At 42.3% G+C, this 25825-nt stretch overlaps 1 protein-coding gene across 3 annotated transcripts in view; it reads left to right on the forward strand.

The window, feature by feature from the left end:
- The window catches only part of kcnh3 (potassium voltage-gated channel, subfamily H (eag-related), member 3), a 664660-nt gene extending 639899 nt beyond the window's left edge, over positions 1–24761 (forward strand). The window contains exons 13-15 of one of the 3 annotated variants that reach the window (XM_043692965.1): positions 14892–14998; positions 20927–20973; positions 23624–24761. In XM_043692965.1, the coding sequence (XP_043548900.1) occupies positions 14892–14998; positions 20927–20973; positions 23624–24367 (898 nt within the window). In that variant the 3' untranslated portion in view covers positions 24368–24761. The remainder of the gene's footprint in view (positions 1–14891; positions 14999–20926; positions 20974–23623) is intronic. The other 2 variants (XM_043692968.1, XM_043692967.1) reach the window with 2 other exon arrangements.
- The last annotated feature ends 1064 nt before the right edge of the window (positions 24762–25825 follow it).

The following is a 25825-nucleotide window of genomic DNA, read 5'->3' on the forward strand; positions in this document are numbered from 1 at the left end:
CTTTATGCTGAGGGACGCTCTAAAGCTTGGGGCAGCTGCCACCAAGGCCCAGTAGGGACAGGTCAACATCTGAGGTCTTTCTGACAAAGTTTAACAAGGGTCTGTTACATTTCAAGATCCCTTTGTACCCTTAATAGGAATGTAAATGGTTTTGTTTCGTGTTTGGAAAATCCTTTATTTTATTGCAACTGGATTGAAGCTCTCATGACTAGTGACAACATTTCATTGTATTTTCAGTAAAGTCTGAACTGAACTGTTTTAAATCTTTTGTACTTACTAAAAGATAATTAATGAATAAAGTGTATTTTTGAAATAAATAAAAAAAAATGTAGACACCCACAGCCTAAAACTACTCAGGAGAAGTATCTACCGTCGCAACTTAGTCTAGAATAAAGCAGGAGAGGCATAGCCTTCAAAACTCCTCTGGTGTTCAAATGTGACACCAAGGTTATGAAGAGACTGGCTTCATCTCAGATTGTCACCGGGCAGGGGGATGGAGTCAGCAGCTAAATCAGCTCAGATTGTCACCGGGCAGGGGGATGGAGTCAGCAGCTAAATCAGCTCAGATTGTCACCGGGCAGGGAGATAGAGTCAGTCGCTAAATCAGCTCAGAGTTTGAAGGAAGCACACTGGAGTCAATTTCCTGCTGAATATAGAATGTACAGCTATAGATCTTTTGACACGAACCCACTCGTCCATTCTTTTGACTAAACATATTTCCAGGGATAGTGGAAAGGTGAGGAGCAGTTCAGACGCTTTTGTTTAACAAAATCATCAGTCAGTGGACCCTAAAGTATGTACAGCTATAGATCTTTTGACACGAACCCACTCGTCCATTCTTTTGACATATTTCCAGGGATAGTGGAAAGGTGAGGAGCAGTTCAGACGCTTTTGTTTAACAAAATCATCAGTCAGTGGACCCTAAAGTAATGCTAAAGCTGACACTGGAGTTCAATGTGGGTCTGACATTGCTGGGGAGTTTGGAATGGCTCCAACAGGGTTATTTTGTGACTTGTATTAGATTATGGCTGGAATCAAACGCATCAGTGTAACAAGTTGGTGACCTGCTATTTTATACACAGCCTGGTGATCAGCTGTTAGGCTCCATTGTAGGAGATGCTGATGTTGTACCTTCAGCTCCCTCTATTGGCCTTTCAGGGTAAAATTGGTTTCCTCAACAGGCTAAAAGTTCATTAAATATAAATTTCCGAAGGGTCATAGGGCAAGAGCACTTCACTTTGGACACTGGGATTCACTACGTGGCTCACTGGTGGCGTGTGGCCATGCATCTTTCCTGCACTCTTCTTTATCAAGGCTCCCCCTGCTAATTTTGACCTGTATTAGATTAAATTCCTTACAATGTGGAAACAGGCCCTTCCGCCCAACCAGTCCACACTGACCCTCCGAAGAGTAACCCATCCAGACCCATTTCCCTCTGACTAACGCTCCGAAAACAATTTAGCATGGCCAATTCATCTGATCTGCTCATCTTTTGGACTGTGGGAGGAAACCGGAGTACCCGGAGGAAACCCTCGCAGACGCGGGGAGAATGTGCAAATTCCACACAGTTTGCCCGAGGCTGGAATTGAACCCGGGCCCCTGGCGCTGTGAGGCAGCAGTGCTAACCACTGTGCCACCATGACAAATTGGTGACAAAATGACGGCCTGAGCCAGGGATTCCCAAACTGTGAGGCACAACCCCATGGGCAATTAGGGTCACAGGTTTCTCCTCCTCTGAGACAGCAGGCCCGAATGCAAAATGTAGAATCTGCAGGAGAACCCTGGATTTGACTTTGATTCCCAGTGACATACATAAACTCCCCCAACAGCCACAACACCATGACAAGAAGATAAAACAGATTTACCTTCTCATCACTGGATCCTCTGGAGAGTTGACCTCAACACACAGTTCTTAGGAGCCAGGAGCTGCCAGGCCTTGATTGTTGTTTTTTATTGGTGGTGGTGACAGTTTTTTTACCACCAGGTATGATGTCACCCATGATTTAAAAATAATAGGAAATTGCACCAAAAATTTACATTAATTGTGCTGATGTATATCACAATGATTTGTATTTGCAAATAGATATATTTCTTACCTTAATCAAAGAGTAGATTAGCCTTTGTTTTTACGCCATGTAAACAAATTTGAGCTTGCATCAACATTTCTCTTTAGTAGTTTTCGTCAGAGATTGGGCTAATTATTGTAGGAGGTTTTAACAACAAGTTCACAGAATTAAATATTGTCAGAAGACTATTGTGAGCATTGGTCTCCAAGTTCCTGAGTGTGAACTTGTCAGGTTTTTCTAACTGCTCAAGTCCACATTTAGTTAAAATTTAATCAAATTTGATTAACTTCAAAAAAATTAGAGGTAACAGCACAATTTCACTCTGTGGCCCAGTTACTCTCTGAATTTTAAGAACAAGAACAAAAATAGTGTCTGTGTTATATAAATCTACAAATAATAATGAGATAGGAAATACAGAGAGGGATAAAGTATTTCAGTAAACAGTTAAGGAATATGTGAACACAAATGACTTTAGCAGTGCACCATTTTAAAGGATAAATTATTTCTAGTCCTCTTCAAGCATTGACCTTTTGTGCTCTATTAATGAAATAAAATCCACTTAATTGTACAGACTGTTTTGTAGCTAAAGAATTGCATTGAGTTGAGCTATGTGTCTGACTCCCATTAAGTAAAGGTATCTGAAACATTTCAGATCACTGAAATAGTAAATAGAGCCACTTAACAGAAAGTAGTTCAATACAGACAAATGTATTATCCCTGCCTATTCCTAACATAATTTATACCCCGCTGGTCTCTCTGTAGCATACTTGGTTCTTTTGTTCTCTGTGTAGTCATTCCATATCATTGACTCTCTGCTATATAATTCACTTCTTGTTAACTATTGCTATGTACAATATGTCTTTACTTAAAGTTGTGGTTGCAATCCCGAAAATGATAACTTTTTAAGTGAACCAACTAAGTCAAATGTTGATCTCTAAAGTGGCCAATGCTCAGACTTTAATTTGGTTCTGTAGGATCTTCCTTATCAGAAAGAATAAATATTGAAACATTATATCCACTAAGTTGAATATCTGACATTGCTAAAATCTTATGTTAGTAAGTGAATTAACTTCCGAAATAAAATGTTTGAAAATAAGAATGAAACGCGTAACTTGCTCTGTTATATCCTTGCCTCTTACTGTGAATTCTTCTTCGCAAATCTCCTGCTCCCTGACACTCTTGGTCACTGCAGACTTCCCTGACCTTGGAGTTGCAGCCTCCCTGTTTCCCAACCTATCCTCTTGCCGCTTCGTCCTCCTGGAATTATGTTCCCATTTAACATCTAGATTCAGTCTGAAACTGAAGCTCCGATGTTGTGGAAAAGTGAGTCCAAATGGTTCAGAAGCGCTGGGGCTTTTCCAGTCCATGTGTTTTTCTTAATGCTCCCATTTGCCAGTTCCTTCGCTTGTGAGCAATGCCTGGGGAGAGGAGCTGTGAGACAGAGAGAGCTCTAAAAGCCATTATCAAACTACATGTACTTTGGGAGGTGGGTTTTCTCTGACCCAATCTGGGATTAACCATCTGGGATTAGAAGATCCTGCAGAAAATGGGTAATATGGTTAAGTCAGAGAAAATCTTATAAACAGCATCAAGCACCCAGCATTGGCATTGACTTGGAAGGTCTAGGCCGCTATTATCTATTCCACTCAGTACTTTCTTCTGTGATTCATCTCTCTGGCATTCATTCCCTGTTAATTGATATTCGATATGGAAGCTAATCCCTGTTAACAAGTGTACTTTGTGTAATTTAATTTTTCCTGATCCCTATATAACTCATTGTGTTGTTCTTGTTTATTTTCTATATAACATACTCCATGTCTTTTACAGCTATTGGTAATGTTCTGTTACTATTTGGACTCCTCAGTACCCATCTTATCTTCTTCAATTGTCCAATTCTTGTATACTTTTGTCTTACACTATTGTTCTTTTTGTTACACACCCTGCTATTTATCTTGAAACATCACTCCCTTTCTATGTCTCCGTATTATCTGTCATTCAATGTGAAATGTATGTTCTCTGCTTGGAACGGTTAAATTAATTGCCGTATTCATGGTTTCTACTTAAAGGATTTGGTTAAAAAAAATGTTCAATACTGGTTTTTATGCAAACTACATTCTTAGAAGACTGACAAAGGCGCTATGGTTAAGGGAGAAAAACAATTCATTATTTTGTCAAGATGATCAAAAGATAACTTCTCAGTCATTGTGTTCAAACATTCTTTGCTTCTTATTGGCAAAGAGAGGCTTTTTGGAATAAGAAAACTTATAAGCCAATCATGTTAGCAAATAAGTAATGAGAAGCTTTCACATTTCACATGCATTAATCACTTTTCGCTCCTCAAGCCACTCATTGTTGGTTCCTTTCAAAACTGCTATAACAGCTGATAATTTCTTAATCATTATTTTACTTATTCTAAAGAGAAGTCAAAACACATTAATCTAATCTTACGTAAATCACTGATAGAAATACCATTTTAATACCACTACATCAGAATGAGCTCATGGGGAGTGATAAACATGGTTTTGTGCTACCTGAGATTCAAGGAACTGGGTGTGTTTACAGTGAAGGATAGAAAATTAAAAAGTAGCATGATCCAAGCATATGAAATGTTATAAGGCTTGAATAAGGAGATATAAAGAGACCATTGTGAATTATGAACACTTGACAGGAGCTCTTGAGCATAAAATTAAAACCCTACTAAAGGCTAGAAATTAGAAATAGTAATTTGTCTATTCACAGAAAAAGGACACTGCCAGCATTTAATGTTACACCAAGTAATTTATTTAAAATAGCTGTAATAAGTATGTGGTTAGGAACGAATTGAAAATTAGACAAAGGCAGAGTACTGCTGTGGACATTGATGATCCCTGAGCTGTTATAGTCATTTCAAAGTTATAAAATGGAGATTGTGTAAGTAAATTGATATTACTTGATTAGTTTTGTAGCCTGGGAGAAACTTTGCTGATCTACCTGCAGAATGTTAAATGAGGTGGATAGGTTATGCTGGAGCAAACCCATATTTTGTGGAAGGGATCAGCCTATTGGCCAAATAGCCTATTCTCTGCTTTCCTCTGCATGTTGAGAATCAATTCAAGGTCAGTACACTTCAGCCCGGTGTCCCGGCACAGTAAGACAAGGGCAGCCCTTGATATCAGATAGTTGACCACTCAGAGTAGTCAGGGCCAGAAGATCTGTACCTCTACACTCCAAACAATGGGCCACAGGCAGCCCTGTGGAACCAGTCCAGGGATCCTGATAGCACAGCCAGAAAGGAACCAACAAGCCAGATATCTGCCAAAGCCTGAGCACTTACCATTTGGGTTGCTCCAGGGAATGAGCCATAGGGATTCGGTGACAAAGGTTCAGGGGAGGTTATCAGCAACCACTGCTGCCAAAGGGAAGCTGGGGAACTTAATTTTGGGAATTGGAGGCTGAATGCTGGGATGTAGAGGGAATAGGGAGAAGGGGGGAAGCAGCTCAATACATGAAAGGGGGAGATAATACAGTATGGCAGGGAAAGGGGCAGCGTGTCATTGAGAGTCAGTAGCACTCTGGCTTCATTGGATATAGTGAGCTACTAGATCTGGCATATTTACTCAAAATGCTAGGAGTTCAGGCTGTGAAGTACACAGATGTAGATTTAGATAGATGGGCTTGGTGGGAACCTAGGGAGGTTCAGAGCTGTTGGGGTTAATTGGGAATGTGAGCAAGAAGGAAATGTTTATATTTTGATGTTCACAAATAGTAGGAGTCTGTGTCCAAGACTCACTGTGTGAGGAGTAGACTGCTTTTTGCCTTCCATCATGCTGTTAAAAAAAACAAGTGTATGCATTGGAGCTCAAAATTGCTGCGACCAGACCTGGAGAGGGTGGGAGTAGGTATTTCATACCTTGAGGAAAGGGGCTGCCACTTCAAGTAGTGAATGGTTCTTTGAAGGGAAACAGCGTGACACAACAACTCACTCATTAAACCCGTAACACACCTACAAGCACTGCATGCTTTGTGAACCTTAGACATTAACTATTGTGTTCAATCCCAATCCTTGTCCCAAGCAAGACCACATTGTGCAACAGTATGAATCCATCCCACTAATGACTGTGATTCTCTAGCAATGTGTTGCCAGCAGAAATCATCAACCCTTGTTGCCAAAGGAGCCAGTATCTGCCATTAATTTATAGATTGCACACGATGTGAGAGCTGCTTGTTTCACACCTTTGCTCATCAGACATCTTGCAGTGCTAAGGATGGTGAGAGCTTGTGCCTTCAATGTTGTAGTTGCAGCTAGTCAGACACTCACTCACAGACAATGAAGAAAAATGAACAATATATGTACAAATGAGATAATGTATTTGCAGCAATGTGTCACCTGTGCCAGCTATGTGTGCTCAGACGGTTTTTCCTTTTCCCCCTCCTACTACATCTCAGTGTGGTCTGAGCTCCAGAGTCATGGTGGAGCAGACCTGTTGGCATTAAATGTTTGCTTGGATAACCCCAAAATCACATGTTTGAGGGACCAGACCGTCTCCTACCCAGCAACAAATGCATTCTCCTGGGCTTGAACTCCGACAGGGCTGAAGGGAGAGATGAAAGGCCCAAGCACCGCTGAAGTGCTCTGAGAGGAGATTTCTGAAGGGCCTGTGTGTGCTTTCTCCTCCAGCTAGCACTGCCTTATCTCCTGCAGTCAGCTCATCCCTTAGCCCTGTCATCTTGCTGTTGCTGCTGAGCACCAGCAGCTGGAGCGATGGACTGTAGGTCTGAGCTTTTTTCTAGCAGACACTAAGAATGCCAGCGCTGGCTCTCCACCAAGCTGCCCACAGAGGCTGATAGATGGCCATATGCCTGAGACAGCAAGCTCCCAGTCGTGTTGCTGCAGCCCTCCACTGCAGTTTGCTCCGTGCCCCTGAGACACCTGCCTGCTGCTGTTGTGTCTCCCTGTGCATGTCCGTGACATTGTGAATTGCACGCACCCTGCGTTTGTCTCCTGCCCGGGGCTGAGTAAGTGCCTGGTCTCTGGCAGTCTTCCGGGTGCCAGCTCTTTGCAGCATTGCTCCCTCGACCAGCTGCAGAGCTAGATGTAGCAAACATTGGAGGTGTTCCTAACCAACTCTAATCCAGCCATAATGCTCCCCAGGGGTGTCAGTCTCCGAAGTTGGTGGAGGGGCTAGCAGGCAGCATTGCTGGTTCTTCTTCAGAGGTTTCTGTGCTCTCCACCACAGCAGTGAAGGCGGAGGAGGGGATTAGTTTGAGCAGCATTTTCTTGAGCATGGAGACCATCAACTCTGTGGTGTTACGAGCAGGAGATGAAAGAGAGAATGTGTTGAGAACGGGGTGAGAAGTTGTGGAAGGCTAAGAATGCACTCACAGCAGGGGTAATGGGAGAATGACATAACACTGAACAATACTTTATACTTGGTTGGTAGGCGAGACTAGGACCTAAGAGCATAGCCTTAGAGTAAAGGGAAGACCCTTTAGAACAGTGACGAGGAGAAATGTCTTCAGCCAGAAAGTGGTAAATCAATGGAATTCACTGCCACAGAAGGCTGTGGACGCCAGATCATTGAGTATATTGAAGACGGAGATAGATAGGTTCTTGATGGTCAAGGGGATGAAGGATTACAGTGAGAAAGCAGGAGAATGGGGTTGAGAAACTTATCAGCCATGATTGAATGGTGGAGCAGACCCAATGAACCGAAAGGCCTAATTTCTGCCCCTATGTCTTATGGTCTTACGATATGGAGGTTCTTGCATCTCCACAGGAGCTGAGGAAAGCCAAGAGCATCTCCATGAAGTGGGTGAGAAGCTGAATGTCAGACATCCCATCACCTGTACTCTCTCTTTTAACCCTATCATGGCCCATTTTCTCTGGGAATGAGAGAAAGGGAGGGATTGAGTGAGATGAAAGTGCCTGGCACAGCTGAGCTGGTGCAAGGGGAGAAGGTGGTATGGTGCCCCGAGTGAGCAAACAGGCAGCTCATAGGGCATCCAGGGTTAGTCAGAATGGAGAGTTGGGATGAGAAAAGGCTAGTGAGGGAATATGTTGCATGCAGTAGCAAGGATGGTAAAAATGAGCCGGTGGGAGGTGGGTGCAGAGCAGAGATAGAATGAAGATGGGGGCACTTATCCTTGTGGGCATTGCCCTTCTTCCAGCACCACCAGCTTCATCTCCAACTGGTGAAGACTGTACAGACATAGGAAACCAGGATCTTTTGACCTTGTCTGTTGGTCCTGGGAGAAAGGTGTTCCTCCTTTGTACCACCCTGTCCATCAGCACCTTCCTGACAGCAAAGCAGTTGGCAATTTTCTCTTGTTTGCCATGGCTGGGCCATATATCTCTAACCATGATGGGGAAGTCTGGCCTGGCAGCACATGACAGAGTTCACAACAGCCTTTTAAATATGGTGTTGGTGCCAGGGATCCCAAGATATCCCTACTTTGATGAATACTTCCGACAACAGTGATGGCACTTGGCAGGGGACCAGAGGGGAATCGTAGGGCACTGTACCTAGTTAATGAGATTAATTTGGGATTACAGTATAAGAAAACCCTGAGGGCTTCATGGAGAGAAACCCTCCATGAAACTCAATGAAAATGAAGAATGTGCGCTATGATTGGAAAGGTTTACCACATCTAATCCTTATTACAAGTAACTGGAACTAGCCTAATACTTGCTAACAACAAGCAAAACAATGTCATTCCTTTCTACTCTCTGTAAACCTCAACTCATCTAAAACTCAACTGTCCATATCCTAATTTAGACCCAATGTCTTTATTGTCCAACATCCTTATGCTCAGAGCCAGAGAAATACCTTTCAATTCCAGTATGTGATCAGCCATGTACTGGGCTGTAGCTGAGCCCTCCTAACAATGTGCAGAAAAGCAGACGACAGGAAATCTATTTGAGGCCAGTATCCATTAACTTTCTCACATGGATTGTGGGCCAGGAGTAGAAGTATTAGTTAGGTCTAATTCTTCATGATATTTTTCTTGTGCAAGAGACACAAAATGTTAGCATGCAGGTGTTGCAAGTAATTAAGAAGGCTGGTGAAGGTTTGACATTTTTTGTCAAGAAGTTGAAGTTTAAAAACATGGATGTTGTGTTACAGCTGCACAAAGTACCAATAGTACTGTGTACAGTTTTGGTCCCATATTTAAAATAGTATATACTGGCATTGGAGACAACTCCAAAAAAAGTCACAAGGTTGATTCCTGGGATAAAGGGGTAGACCTATCAAGAATGGTGAAACAGTTTAGGCTTTTATTCATTAGAGGGGTGATCTTATTGAAACATGCAAGATTCTGAGGGAGCTTGATCAAGGTAGTGTTGAGAATATGTTTCCACTCGATGGGGAATCTCAAAATTGGAGACATGATTACAGACTAAGGGGATACTCATTGAAACTGAGATGCAACTGAGTTTCTTCTCCCATGACTGGGCTTCTCTACCTACACAGAGCTATAGAACACCGAAAAATATGAAAAGGAGTCATACTTTGGAAATCCTGGTCGGTTCTTTTCACCAAAAAAGCCAGCACCAGGTCTAAGCAGCTGTGTTTCAGACATTATCCAATCTGTAATTTCCCTGCAAGGATTCTCATTATTGTTGTGGTATGTCCATTTGAAGGAAAGATCACCTCTTATGTAATGTTTGCTTCGTCCAAAAGGACCTCAATAGCAGTGTCTGGAAAGAGTAGTGTCATTGTAATTCTGCTTACTCCCTCAGTAATGCACGCTCCCTTCACCAGGATGGAATGGTTAAACTCCTTCATAGCACCGAATGGTAGACCCACAGGATGCCTCCTATTGCCCATAGTCAATTCCCAAACCACCCACCCTCTCCTCCATAAATGGCAAATTAAGCAGGAAAATGTCATTTTGTACTGGGTGCTTTCTTGTACGTTCAAGTGTGGCTGAACGAAGTAATCAATTATACCTCCCACCAAGTCCATCAGACTGGTGGAGTAGAAATCCTACCCACTACTGACCTGACCTGGTCTGCAAATGATAAGCTGTCTCCAAGGAAATCAAAAGCATAGCCTTCAAAATAATGCTGGTGGCGTAATCTATAACCCTCATCCTTCCAGGTCAAGTTAATAAACTGTTTTTTTTTTTGTCCTTGGGGGGAAAAAACATACTTCAAATGTTTTGGAAATCCAAGTAATGCTTTCCACAGTAGAAAGTCCAGCCCCAGACTCAGATTATCTTGTAGACTCGGGAATTTGTTTCATTTGCTTCTGCAAGCACGCCAAGCCAGAGCAGATTGAAATGTAAAATGAGCTTGGAGACAGAGAAATCATTGCCATGACATGTGTGCAAAGGTACTGATTAAACTGTAATAGAAAACAAATGGGAAGCTTGGTTTCCCAATGAACAGCTTGAGCTTGTTCTGTGGTCCTTTGTTTGTCATGTGGGACTGTCAGCAAAAGCCTGGCTTCCCAACACAGCACAAGCTGATTAAGCATTACTGTTGAAAGTAGAAGCCAGCTAATGAACCAATTACCATTGATGTAGACTTCTGGCTTTTTTACAAAGCTGATTTTAGTTGGTAAATAGGAACTATACAGGCATTTACTTCAGAATTGCACTGCATCAGTAACAATACAGCAGAATGCTGTGCTGACTAGCCTCACTTAATCAATGGGCAATATCCTCAAACATATAGCATAGGAACAAGCCATTTGGCCCACTATATCTGTGCTGACCATGATGCCATTCTAAACTAATCCCATCTGCCTGCACAGGGTCTGTAACCCAATATTTCCTACCTGTTCATGTGTCTGTCTAAATGACCTTTAAACTTTGCTATCATATCTGCTTCTACCCCCTACCCTGCTAGCACATTCCTGGCACCTACCACCCTCTCTGTAAACAACTTGCCTCACATACCTCCTTTAAACTTTCCCACTCTCACGTTTAACCTATGCATCCTTGTATTTTACATGGTCACCCTCGGAAACAGAATCCAACTATCTACTCTATCCATGCCTCTCATAATTTTACACACTTCTATCAGGTCACTCCTCAGCCTCCACTCTAGCAAAAACATCCTCGTAAATCTCTTTGCACCCTCTCCAAAGCCTCCACACCTTCCATAGTGTGGTGACTACAACTGCACACAATATTCAAAATGTGGCCTAACTAATGTTTTATACAGATGCAACATGATTTGCCACTTTCCAGACCAATGAAGACAAGCATGCATATATATATGCCACTTTTAACACCTTAGCCATTTATGCTGCCACTTTCTGGGAGCTATGGACTTGCACTCCAAGATCTCTCTGTTCATCAATTCCCCTGAAGGTCTTGCCACTTACTGTACATTTTCCTCTTGCACTTAACCTCCCAAAATGCATCACTTCACGCCCTGTCCAGATTAAACTGTATCTGCCATTTTTAACTTTCCAACTACCCTGCTGTATCCTTTAACAACCTTCCTCATTATCCACTATTTCACTAATTTCCATGTCATCTACAAACTCCCTAATCAGGTCACCTATGTTTTCATCTGAATCATTTTTATATACTATAAACAACAGGGATCCCAACACTGATCCCTGTGGAACACCATTGGTTCCAGTCCTTCAGTCAGCGAAACAGCCCTCCACAATTTAACTCTGTTTTCTATGACCAAGCTAATTTGTATTCAGTTTGCTAATTCACTATAGATTCCATGTAATGTAACATTCTGGGCCAGAAGAGGGACCTAGTCAAATGCTTTAATAAAGTCCATGGAGACAACATCCACTGCCCTACCTTCACAATTACCTTTGCCACTTCCACAAAAAATCAATCAAGTTTGCGAGACAAGATCTTCTCCTCACAAAGTCGTGCTCACTATCCCTAATAAGTCCATATTTATCCAAGTGTGAGGTAATCCTGTCCCTAAGAATTTTCTGTAATAATGTCTGATGTAAGACTCACTGCCCTATAATTTCCTGGATTATTCCTGTTGTCCTTCTTAAACAAATCAACAACATTGACTATTCTCCAGTCTTCTGGGACCCTTACCTGTAGCTAAAGAGGATACAAAGACCTTTGTCAAGGTCTCAGCAATCTCCTCCTTTGCCTTCTGGGATAGATCCAATCAGGCTCTGAGGACGTAGCTACCTTAATGTTTTTCAAGACATTACCTTACCATTATCCATGTCCTTCTTCTTTGCAAATACTGATGCAAAGTATTCATTAAGGATTACACCCACTTCCTCCGTTTCCATGCATAAATTCCTTCTTTTGTCCTTGAGTGGACCTAGCTTTTCCCTATCTACCGTCTTGATCCTAATATACATATAAAATGCCCTGAGATTCTCCTTAAACCTACTTGTTAAGGACATTTCATACCCCTTCTATCCTTCCTAATTTCTGTTCAAGCTCTTTCCTGCTTCCTTTATATTCCTCTATGGTCTTGTTTAATTTCAGCTTCCCAAATTTTACACATACTTCCTTTTGCTGTCTTAACTTTCAATATCTCTTGTCATCCAGGGCTCCTAAATCTTGCCATTATTATCATTATCCTCAGAGGAATATGCTGGTCCTGAACTTTTATCAAACGGCTTTTAAAAGACCCACATGTCAGCTGTGGACTTACCCCCAAATAGCCATCTCCAATCTGATTTTTCCAGTTCCTGCCTAACGCTGTTGTAATCAGCCATCACCCAAGGACTGTCTTATCCTTATCCATAAGTATCTTAGTATCGTTTTACATATCTATCTTAAGATTTATAGAATTATCAACACTGTTCCCATAACGCCCCCTCACTGAAACTTCAATCACCTGGCTAGGCTCATCCCCCAATTCAAGGCATATTTGACCCTTCCTGATTGGACAATATATAATATTGTTTCAATAAACCCTACTGGATGCACCCAACAAATTCTGCCCCATCTCAGCCGCTGATACTAAGGGAATACCAGTCAATATCAAGAAAATTAAAACCATCCACTACAACGGCTCTGGTGTTTTTAGATCTTTCCATGATATATTTACATTTCTGTTCCTCTATTTCCCTCTGGCTATTGGGATACCAATAGCATAACCCCATCATAGTAATTGTACCTTTCTTATTCCTGAGTTGTACCATTGCGGGCTTGCTGGATGAACCCTCCAAGATGTCCTCCCTCAGTACAACTATGACAGTAATCAGTAATGCAACTTCCCCACTCCTCTTACATCCCTCTCTATTTCACCTGAAACATCTAAACCCTGGAACATTGAGCTTCCAGTCCTGCATTTCTGTAATGGCTACCACATCCAGACTCTAAGCTCATCTCCCCTACTTGTTATCTTCCTTGCAATAAAATAAATACACTTCGGACTGCCAGTCCTGCTGTATTCATTGATCTCATCCTGTCTGTCCTTCATAGAAGACTTACTTACTTCCTTCTCCTCAATCAGTCCACATGCTGACCTACTCCTCTGGTTCCCACCCCCACTGCCACAACTGGTTTAAACTCTTCCAAGTGGCAATAGCAAAACTCCCTGCAAGGATATTGATGCCCCTCCAGTTTAGGTAAAACCCTTCCTTCTTATGCAGGTCCCTCATGCCCTGGAAGAGATCCCAATGATTCAGATATCTGAAGCCCTCACTCTACGCCAGCTCTTTTGCCACACATTCAACTGTATTATCTTCCTGTTTCTGGTCTGACTAGCATGTGACACAGGAAGTAATCCAGAGACTACAACCCTAGAGATCCTGCATTTCAACTTCCTACCTAAATTCCTAAATTCACTTTGTAGGACCTCATCTCTCTTTCTGCCTCCGTCACTAGTACCAAGACGGACCATGACGTCTGGCTGCTCACCCTTCCATTTCAGAATATCCTGTGCCCACTCAGAGACATCCTTGACCCTGACACCAGGGAAGCAATGCACCTTCTGGAGTCTTGCTCGCAACCACAAGAATGCATCTGTGCCCCAGACAATAGAGTCCCCTACCATTGCTACTCACCTACACTTTGACTCACGCTACTGTACAAGAGTGCCAGTCATGTGTCACAGATCTGGCTACTGCTGTTTCTTTCTCCTGTGAGGCCACTTTCTCCCCCCCCCCCCCAATCAAACAATATCCACAACGGTTTACAACTATGAGAGGGGAATAGCCACTGTGGGCTCCTGCACTGTCTGCCTGCCCCTCCTGGTGGTCACCCATCTCTCTAGCTTTGGTGTGACCACATCCCTGAAACTCCAAGCTATAAAACCTCCAGACTCCTGTCTGCCCCTCACTGAGTCCAGCTGCAGCTCCAACTGATCCATGTGGTCTGAGAGGAGCAGAAATATTTCCTGCAGACAGAGTTATCAGGAGCATTGGACTTCTCCCTGATCTCCTACATCTGACAGGACAAGCAGTCTTTTTAGTTGTTATTGAAATCTGTTTTCCAAACATAGATCATAATTTTTCAGAAAGCGGCGTGGTGTCTCAGTAGTTAGCACTGCTGCCTCACAGCGCCAGGGACCGGGTTCGATTCCAGCCTTGGGTGACTGTGTGGAGTTCGCACATTCTCCCCGTGTCTGCGTGGGTGTCTCCGGGTGCTCCGGTTTCCTCCCACAATCCAAAATGTGCAGGTTAGGAGAATTGGCCATGCTAAATTGCTCAAAGTGTTAAGTGCATTTGTCACAGTGAAATGGATCTGGCTGGGTTACTCTTCGGAGGGTTGGTGTGGACTTGTTGGACCAAATGGCCTGTTTCCACATTGTAGGGAATCTAATCTCTAATCTAAAGCATTGAGCCACTGGCCTGTGGAAGATGATGATTCCAGCAATGTTAATAATTTAATCTTGTTTTCTGCTTGCTGTTTAACTTCATGCCTGATGTGATGTGTCTTGAACAGGTTTGTGGATGGAATTGAAACTGACAATAGTACACCAGCCAGACAGAAATTTGAATTCAGCACAAATGAAGTAAATGAAGACAGTAGCCTTTCTCAGTTAAACTCAGGTAAATATTATTCCTAGTATGTGATGTGTGCAAAATGTTTCACCTCTGTAACCAGCAAAGTCCAGCTTGGTTGGCAATTCCTTTTTGCAGCTGCTCTGCTTTTCCCTTCTGTCCACCTCCGAAAATTCATGCCATCTCTTTTGCTCTAAATGCCCCAATACATGTTTGCTTTACAAATCTTAAACTTCTGTTCTGGCTTTTAAATAATAAAGCAACACAAATATCACAGGTCTGTTGCTTTAATCTTAGTGGTGGCAAAACACAGAGACGATAACCAGAGACAAAATAAACAGTCATTTGGATAAGAAAGGGTTAATTATGTAAAGTCAGCAAGAATTTGTAAAGGCAAGTTGTATTTCAGTAAATTAAGTTATTTTTTATTAATTTTTGAGATGGAGCCACCAATGACAAGGTCAGTATTTGTTGCCAATTCAATAATTTGCTCTTGAGAACATAATGGGAAGCTACTTTCTTGAATCTATTGCAGTCCTGAAGGTATAAGCATTCCCACCCTGCTATTAGGAAGAGAGCTCCAGGACTGTAACTCAGCAACAGTAAAAACCAGTGATATAGTTTCCAGTTAGTATGATGTGTGGTTCAAGGCCTGGTATCAATGGAGGAGTAGGGGAATGGTGCAGTGTACCAAATACCGTTTATGCCCACAAAAAGCAGGATAAATCAAACCGAGCCTGTTACCGCCAATCAGAACACTCAAAATCGTCAGTGAACTGACAGTAAGGGTCATCAACAGTGTTCTTAAGCAGCACTTGCTCAGCAATAACCTGGTCAGTTTGTGTTCTGCCAGGACTAATCAGCTCCTGATCTCATTATAGCCTTGGTCCAAACATGTACAAAAGGAGCTGAACTCCAGATATGAGGTGGGAGCGACTGCCATGAACATCAAGGTAGCGTTTGACTGACTGTTCCAAAGGAGGAGCTGTAGCAAAACTGGTGTCAAATAGCATCAAGGAAACCTCTCCATTGATTGGAGTCATACATACCATGTGTTGGGTATTATCACTGCTGCAATACTGTCATAGACAGATTAATCAGTGATTGCCAGATTGGGAAAGACAAGGCTTTTTGTTTGTTTTTTCCCTTTCTGATTCTCTCGCCACCTGCGGATTGTCAATTTGAGGCTATGCTATGAAGAACTCAATACACAGTTGTGGCGTTACATGGCTTCAGATGCTGAAGGCCTCTCCCCCACCCAGAATGCACTCTGTGACTTTGCTACCTGCAGTGTTTCTTTCAAGCAGTTTTCATGAATGAAGCGGCACTGATACATCAGCTGTGGGAAGGTGCAGGATTGTGCTGCTAGACTCTGTTTTAACTAGCCTCAATTAGCATAGTTACATTATTGCATGGTTTAAAAATTCATGTAATCCCCTTTGCTTAGTGTACAGTCTGCCTTTTATAAAGTAGTTTGGCAAATGTTTATTAAATATGGAGTTGAAAGAGATGATGGAAAGCATTCAAAAGCTGAATTAACATGTTACATGTCTTCAGGCAGCTCTTTCAGAGGCTCCAAAAAGGCTAGTTCTGACACATCTGTATGGAAAGTTCACAACGGCCCTTGAGACAGAGTCCACTGTATACAGCATTCTGTGAATGAGCATGGAGGGTTCAAGGAGGAGTGCTCCCTAAGACAGGCAGACTGCAAGAATGTTCAAGCTGTAGCCTAATGGTTTTCTTCAATTTTATCCCTTTTAAAACCTGACTTAAGTCTGCAAGCTGGCTAGCAAACATGCATTAAGTAGAAAAATAAAGAGGCACACAATTGCTCTGGAATAAAAAAAAGAGATTCTATAGTCTGATTCTGCTTGTGATAAGAAGTCGGCACCCAGAGCAACTTCATTTAAGCTTCCACCAATGACAGTATGTACCATCAAGAAGAACAACGATAGGTTAGTGGACATGGTGCTGCTTCCCAAAGTGCAATGAAGATCACCCGATTGAGCCAGTTTATTCTATTTTCCAAGACCTAGGGCAGAATCTTATAGGGGCCTGATAGACGTGGGCCATGGTGAGATTTGAAGCAGAACTGGACAAGATGTCCAGCGAGACCCATCTTGCTACCGAAGCACCTCGCTGGGTTGTAAATGCATTCGCTGATCAGTAAGGCAGGTTTCTCAATAGGAAACAGTGAGATGCCAATCAAAGGGTTATAGTTCATTAAATGCCTTGTTCGTGCCACAACCTGTCTCATTAATATTCAGCTTGAACCCCTGGACAAGGAAGCCCGAGAAGGATCTTGGTGAATTAAGCAGCTCCAAAAGGCCTCCATTTTGGACTCCATTATGCCTGATATGCTCCATACACACGCACACCCAATGTTCTCAAGCATTGGAATCTGACATGTGCCATCCTTTAAGAACAGTCACTCATGGCACATTTTTCATTCCACTGACAAGATATTTCTACACTTCAATGCTGCACCTCAGGCTGCACCGATAACTTGTTGTAATGCTGCAGCAAGGACACTATGTGCTCATGGACTCGAACAGGTTGCATTTCCAGGTTTTTCACATGCTCACCAATATTCCCTGTAAGCTGTGCCCATTCCAAGGTCCTGTGTACTGCGATCAGCATCAGCACCCAATCACGGCATTGACTGGGAGAAACTGCGACGCACAGGCCCCTGCACAGTCAGAAAGAAGAGGAAACTCACTCTCTCTGAGCCTATGTGGATAGAGTCATTGTGTCATGCAGCACAGAAACAGGTCCAAATTTCCCAAACTAAACTAGTCCCATTTGCCTGCGATTGGCCTATATCTCTCTAAACATGTCCAAATGTCTTTTAAATGTTGTAAACGTACCTGTCTCTGCCACTTCCTCTGGCAGTTCATTCCATATACAAACCATCCTCTATGTGAAAACATTGCTCCTCAGGTCCCTATTAATTCGTTCTCCAGTCACCCTAAAATTACACCCTCTAGTTTTGAACTCCACAATGCTAGGAAAAAAAGACCCTTGTGATACACCTTACCTGTAACTATCATGATTTTATAAACCTCTATAAGGTTACCGCTGGGTCTTCTACACTCCAGGGGAAAAAGTCCCAGTTTATCCAGCCTCGCCTTATAACTCAAACCCTCCAGTCTTGGTAACATCCTGGTAAATCTTTTTTGCACCTTCTGTAAAATTTAATAATATCATTCCTATAACAGGGTGACGAGAAATGTAACCAGCATTCCAAACATGGCCTCACCAACGTCCTGTAAAGCCGCAACATGATGTCCCAACTCCTAGTGGTCTGAGCAATGAAGGCAAGTGTGTAAAATGCCTTCGTTACCACTTCTCTACCTGTGACACAATTTTCAATAGACCTGAACCGCTAAGTCTCTCTGTTCTACAACACTCCCCAAGAACCTAGCATTAACTGTGTAAGTCCTGTCCATGTTCAACTTAGCAAAATGCAACACCACACATTATCTAAATTAAACTCCATCTGCCGTTTCTCAGCCCATTGGCCCATCTGATCAAGATCCTTTTGTAATCTCGGATAACCTTCTTCACTGTTGACAACCCACCAGTTTTGGTGTCATCTGCAAACTTACTAACCATGCCTCCTAAATTCTCAGCCAAATTGTTTATATAAATGACAAACAACAGTGGATCCAGCACCAATCCTTGTGGAACACCGCTGGTCAGAGGCCTCCAGTCTAAAAAGCAACCCTTCCCCATTACCCTCTGTCTCCTACCATCAAGTCAATTTTATATCCATTTGCAAGCTATCCCTGGATCCCATGTGATTTAACTTTACTAACCAGTCTATCATATAGAACCTTGTCAAAGGCCTTGAGAAAGTCCATATAGACAATGTCTACCACTCTGCCTTCATCTATCTTCTTGGTCACATCCTTAAAAAACTCAATCAAGTTAGTAAGACATGATTTCCTGCACAGAAAGCCATGTTGACTATCCTTAATCAGTCCTTACCTCTCCAAATGTATGTAGATTCTGTCTCTCAGAATCCCCTCCAAAAACTTGCCACCATTGATATCAAACTCACCGGTTCAAACATCCCTGCTCTGGTTTGCCGTTTTTTTGTACCTGACTCCTCAGCCAGAGATACCATGTTCACCATCCTGCCGTATTTACCTAGCCGTTTACCACAGACACAAAGGAAGCTCGTCATGGTTGTGCGCAGTCCTCAGTTGAGTCAGGGTGATAACCTTTGCTGTGGGGGTCCTACACAGTAAGTCAAGGACTGTCTCCAAAAGCAGCCCAGGGACTTGAACATAGTAAGTCAGCCTGTTTGTCAGCAGTCAGAGAAAGGAACCTCTCCACATAAGATGTGATGAGCCAAATGTTAGGAAGCCTACCATGTGTCTTGCCTCTTTCGACTCTGCTGGAGGCTCTTTGCCTGCCAGAATGGGAGCGAGGCCGGTATTAAGAGAGAGGAAAATGAATTGCAAAGCTTTGTTGATGCAGGTGGGTTAGTGTCCTGAGTGAATGAGTCGGCAGCAGAGAGACCATTGAGGGTTAGTGATGTGGGAGTTGGGTTGGATGACAGCGAGAGGGGAAAAATGTTGCATGCAGTAGCGAGAGTGCTAAAGCATGGGCCTTGATAGGAGATTGGTACCGGAGCAGAGAGAGAGTATCAGAGACGGGATGTTGGCATTTTTGCTGGCTGAGTGACCACTTTCCTACAATGCTGGGCCTTCTTCCAGACAATTGAGATTGCATTGGTACAGGTGATAACCGCATCAGGCTGATGTGGTTGGATATCATGGTTTCCTCTGCAGGTCCCAGGAAAGGAAGAACCTGTTCCAGCACATCAGCCCATCCACAGGACAACTACTAAAGAACAGGACAGCCCTTTGCTGATACATGATGGCTTTGTAATCTAAAAGCCATTTGACTCTACACTGTCATATCCTTGTATTCCCTGCCTTTACATAAATCTCTCAAGATGTCGGTTCAGTGTTGCTAATGTATCCATCTTCATCAGCTCCTCTGGCAGCACATTCCAGGCAATTACCCCTCTCTGTGTAGAAAAATGTAACTCTCACATCTCCTCTAAGCTTATCCCCTTCTCCTAATAATTGACATTTCTACCCTGGCAAAAAGACTCCAACTATCCATCCTATCCATGCCTTTCATAATTTTGTAAACTTCTACAGGTCGCCTCTCATCCTTTGAAGTTCAAACAAAAACCAACAAAGTTTGTCCAATCTCTCCTCATAGCTAATACCTTCCAAATCAGGCAACATCCTGGTAAACCATTTCTGTACCCTCTCCAAAGCCAACACATCCTTCGGGGTAGAGTGGCAACGAGAACTGTACACAATATTCCAAATGCGGCCAAACCAAAGTTCTATACAGCTGCAACATGACTTGCCAATTTTTGGACCTCCAGCTTTCTGATGGCAAAGCGGTGTGACAAATTTCCCTTGACTGCGATGTCTGGGAAAAATGTCCGGAACCAGCTCTGCAGTGGTAGCTGTCCGGTATTACAATAGAGACTTCTAGGTTTGAGTGTAACACAAGTTGACAACTTTGACAGTGCTGCTTGTAGACACCAATGTGCTCCAGAATCTAACTGCAAAAAAAAAACCCAGCAACATGAATAATCAAGATGTGAATCTATTAGTCTGCAGAAAGAAATGAACATTAAGGCAATTTTAGGGAGCAGTTATATTGAATTATTTATTTACTACAAATCTCAGTAAAAGGCTCCCTGGGACTGAGAAGCTGCCAAGTCCCACAACTCTCCATCTGCTATAGGAACTCAATTGTAGGTTTATTAATTTTTAAAAGGAAATGTTATTTTACTTTCTAGGAATTTTATGACTTTCAATATTTTCATTGGGATCTTAGTTTGGGTTAAATCCAGTCCCAACATCTTTGTTGATAACAATCGGTGTATAGCTCTCGTTCTCAGGATCTAATTGACTGAACTGGTGTTTACTTTGTTTCCAGGGGAGGCTGAAGAGACCAAGCAAAATATCTCTAAACTTAATCAAGAGGTCAGTACACCATCGTCAAGACCTTTCAAATGAAGAGTGACAAACTGAGCCCTGCATTCTCCTTCTCCGTACAACCACCTCTCCTTCTCTATAATCCTTACTTGATTATTTTTCTGAGTGCATTGACTGAGTAAGAATTGCCCAGGATGCTTAAACTTCTATTGGGCAATTCCTCTGCTCCACAGGGGCCTCCATAACTGTCTTCATCTCTGACTTGGAATTAGAGGAGGACTCCAAATTGCATATCTTATTACATACTGGATAGTTACCCAGTAAATGACACCAGAAAAATGGTACCGATCATTACTGCTGGGTAATTAAACAATGAAACTCTCAATCATTGACACTGACTCCTCCCCCCCAACTACTTTACCCCAACTACCTCTCCTGATCCACAACTGCCCCCTTACTCCTGGTTTCCTGCAACTCCCTTCAACCTGACCTGAGTAGTTTTGACTACCAGACTACCCTCATTGACACCCTGTCTGACCCCTGGCCTTTGATCCAACTACCTCCCTTACCCACCTGCTCATTCTCCCAACTGCCACCCTGACCACCTATCACCATTGCCATTCCCACCCTATAACTTTACCTTCTTGCCTCACCCACACTCCACCTCATGAATCCCACCCCTTTAAACAACTACCTTGTCACCTTCCCATCTCACCCTTCCTATCCCCCTCACCACCCAACCCAATACCCAGTCTACCCATTACTTTGCCACTTTCTCTTACCCCATATCTGTTCTACACCATTATCCACTTACCCCTTCCATCCTTCCCTTTACATAATTGGAACACAATAGCAAGAATTAGGGGGAAGTGCTGGCCTAGTGGTATTATCGCTGGACTGTTATTGTAGGGACCCAGGTAATGTTCTGGGGACCCAGATTCAAATCCTGCCACGGCAGATGGTAAAATTTGAATTTAATAAAGAAACAAAATCTGGAATTAAGAGAGTTATGATAACCATGAATCCATTGTTGATTGTCAGAAAAATCCATCTGGTTCATTAATGTCCTCTCAGAAAGGAAATCTGCCATCCTTACCTGGCCTGGCCTACATGTGACTCCAAGCCCACAGTAATGTGGTTGATTCTTAACCATCCTCAGGGCAATTAGGGATGGGCAAGACATGTTGCTTAGCCAATGACACCCTCATCCTGTGAATGAATAAAGAAAGAAAATCTTATGGGGAATTGGGAGTGGAATGGTCAGAGTTTGGTTCTTATCCAGAGTACCTGAGCCCTGGACAGAATGGAATACTATAGAGTTAAGTCATGGCATACAAGGATAGAATTCCCAGATTGTGTTTTATTTGATTGCTGAGCTCATAACTTTATAAATCGGTATTAATGAATGATCCACAAACCCTGGGATTGTCTCCTGAAATGTGTGTGAGCCCTCACCAATTATTGGTTGAATTCATACTTAGCACAAGTTGAGTAAATCAATAGATGTTCAAAACAATTTTTACTTAATGGAGCTTTTGAAGTTCCTAGAACAAACCACTAAAAAATCTATTCTCGGACAATCTATGCAGTACCTACACACTTTAATGGTTTTGAGTCCTGTGCCTTGTACAAGGCTCCAAGCTCCATTAAATAAAAATTGATCATAGTGTTTTTAATTCAGCAAAGTAGATTGGAGGCAGAGATATGATCATAATGAGTTTTAAGAAGATTTGTAGCTCAGTTTGAGGTTCTGGATGTAAGTTTGCTCGCTGAGCTGGAAGGTTCGTTTTCAGATGCTTTATCACCATACTAGGTAACATCATCAGTGAGCCTCTGGTGAAGCACTGGTGATATGGCCTGCTTCTTATTTATACGTTTAGGTTTCCTTGGGTTTGTGACATCATTTCCTGTGGTGACGTCTCACTAGTATCTTTACATACAGATGAAGGAGGACACCACTTCAACTGGGACAACACATCCATCCTAGGACAAGCCAAACAGAGACATGCATGAGAATTCCTAGAAGCATGGCATTCCAACTGGAACTCTATCGACAAATATATTGACTTGGATACCATTTACCACCCCCTGAGAAAAAGAACAGGAAATTACATCACAACAGGAAATAGCATAATAGGAAATGACATAACAAACTCAAGGAAACTAAACACACAAATAAAAAGTGGGCCATACCACCAGTGCTTCACCAGAAGCTCACTGATAATGTTACCTAGTATGGTGATGAAACATCTGAAAACAAACCTTCCAGCTCAGCGAGCAAACTTACATCTAGATATGATCATAAGTGATTCAAAATGTTTGACCTGTATATCAATGGTGCAGCACTAAATTCTCAACAATCTATATCGTGGAGTAATAGAATCTATTCATAGCCTGCTTCTCTGGAATTTCTGCATCATTTGAACATTAGTCACTAGAGCAGCTTTTCTGCAAATACAGTCTCATTACTTGTTGAAGTTATGATAATTTCCAACTAATCTTTTATCTTAATGAATCAATTTTGAATAGTGGCTTTAAGCCCAGGGCAGATGTAGTCATTAATTTGATCTGAATTTAAAATGGATAACATGAGGTTTAATTTCTGTGAACTCATCAAACTGGATCACTGAAAATGTTCTACTTGTGAAATGCAATTATTCATAATCGGTTTTAACACTGGGATTCTTTTACCTTCCAGATGGTTCACCTGTCGGAGCAAGTCACCCAGCTGAGTAAAGACCTGCATGATATGATGCAACTCCTGAAGCCTTTGTTGACGTCCCAAAAGTACCTGGCTCCCTCTCCAGACCCCACCCTGAACCCCAGCTCGGCAGCAACCCACAGTAACAGCAGTGGACTTGGCAGCATCATTCGATTGCAGGCTCCCTCCACGGCTCCGACTTTTCCCACTCTGTTGAGACCTGACTTTCAGCAGAGAGGCTCATGGCCTGACAGCAGCCCTTATCCCACAAGGTCATCAGTATCAAACTTGAATAGCACAGCGGAGAAAATACAAACTGTTCAGGCCTCATTATCTCTGGACTCCTTTCTAGTGGGTTCATCCCGGAGTACAGGCCTCGGAGACTGTGAGCCCCCAAGTCAGAATCAGTCTGTGACGCCAGACATTAACCAATTAACTCAATTTCTCCAGGAAGATGGAATGCCCCTTGTGCAGTCACCCTCCATTGTATCGGTCAGTTTGCAGCAGGTAGCTGAACATAATGCTAAGGAAAGTGAGGCGCCGCTAGTAAAACTCTCCCTCCCAGCAGATACTGCCTGCTTACCAGATAAAGTGGCTAACTTCCTAAGCCCATACAACATAAGGTTAACGAGGGAGCCACAAAGGTCAGAAACGTGTTCCCTTGAATTGATAAGGACCTCAGCCGAGGACTCTAGCAGTGATTCAATTCAATTCATTGATGATGAAGGGACAAATGTATAAAGGCCTGAGATTGGAGAAATGGATAATGTTTACCATGTCAATGGCACCAATACACCTCTTTTCTAGAAAAGCTTTTTTGATCTGGTCTTGAACCTAAAACAAAAATAATTCTTCTCGTTGCTCCGAGAAGCTACAAACAAATGGATATTATTTAGCCATTAGAAATATATGATACATGGAGCCAACTTGCAAGCTATGGAGCACATAGATTGACACAAGAATGTGCAGCCTGAGAAAGTAACAAATGAATGAATTACACTGTCTTAGGTCGCCTATGAAGTTACTGTAAAATATAGGTTTAAATCCAGGAATGATCAGCTTTTAGCAATTTGTTTCTAGCATGTACCTTCCAAATGAGCCAAATTGTGTATAAATACAGAGTACAAACCCGCTACAAAGTGTTGGAACTTACTGATTATACATAGCAGAGAAAAGGACTTATTTTTCTACCTTTGTTACATGAAAGAAAATCTTTATACAGTTTACTGTTTCCTTTCTTTGCATAATGAGACAAGCATGTTTATTAACCAGGTTTTAAAAGATCAAAATAATTGCATGTAATGTTTTCCTATATATTTATGCATGATGCATATGGGTCCAAGGTGGTTTGAGCAGGGAACCATGGGACTGAATATGTATTTATTAAAGGTGATGCATTCTGAGAAGTACCAAACTCCAGTCCAAGTGATTCAAACTTTAAACACTAAAGAAACAATGGGAAAAAATGGGGTGTGCTGTAAAAAGTATAAGTATATCCTACGGTGGATTTTTCAACCATGAGTTTTCATTGGACTGTTGTATATTTTCTTCCTTAATTGGTAATTAACACAGATTTACTGGCATCAATTTGGTTTTACCTGAAAAGCTCAAACTGGTTTACGAACAGTTTAGACTTGCACTTAGGGTTAATAATGTGTACAACCTCCTCAAAGCATGCTCATTGCTGGATTGCACATCGCAGTTGGTCAAATGGTTTACAATCTGGTCCTTGGCTCATCAGTTTATCAAGCTTTTAAAGCAATGCAGCTCTTTAAACAAAAAAAACTCACAAACTGCTTGCATTCTCCCAAGTCAAATTTACATACAATAGGAGTGAAAAAGTGTGTACGTTATAATAGTTGCAAAACTATTTACACAGAATTGAAAAATTGAATTGAAAAGTACAGCTGTCATGTGTATAATAAATGAAAGAGATGTGGATGCTGGAAACCTGAAACAATGTAGGTGGTTTAACAATCATTCCAGTGGCAGCATAACATTCCAGAGATTTGGACTTCACACTTTAGTGATCTCAGCTTGTAGGTGTATTGGAGTCTTGCATGTTAATTGTTGTCCAGATAGTCTTCCACACTTTCATCACCCAAGCTTATTTTTCTGTGCTCTGTGCAGTGAGTATGATGCAGTTCCCTGTGTTTCTCCTCAATGTTAGTCCATTCACTGTTGGGAATTCCTAGGATC

This window comes from Chiloscyllium plagiosum, chromosome 7, assembly GCF_004010195.1.
Source record: "Chiloscyllium plagiosum isolate BGI_BamShark_2017 chromosome 7, ASM401019v2, whole genome shotgun sequence".
Classification (NCBI taxonomy): domain Eukaryota; kingdom Metazoa; phylum Chordata; class Chondrichthyes; order Orectolobiformes; family Hemiscylliidae; genus Chiloscyllium; species Chiloscyllium plagiosum.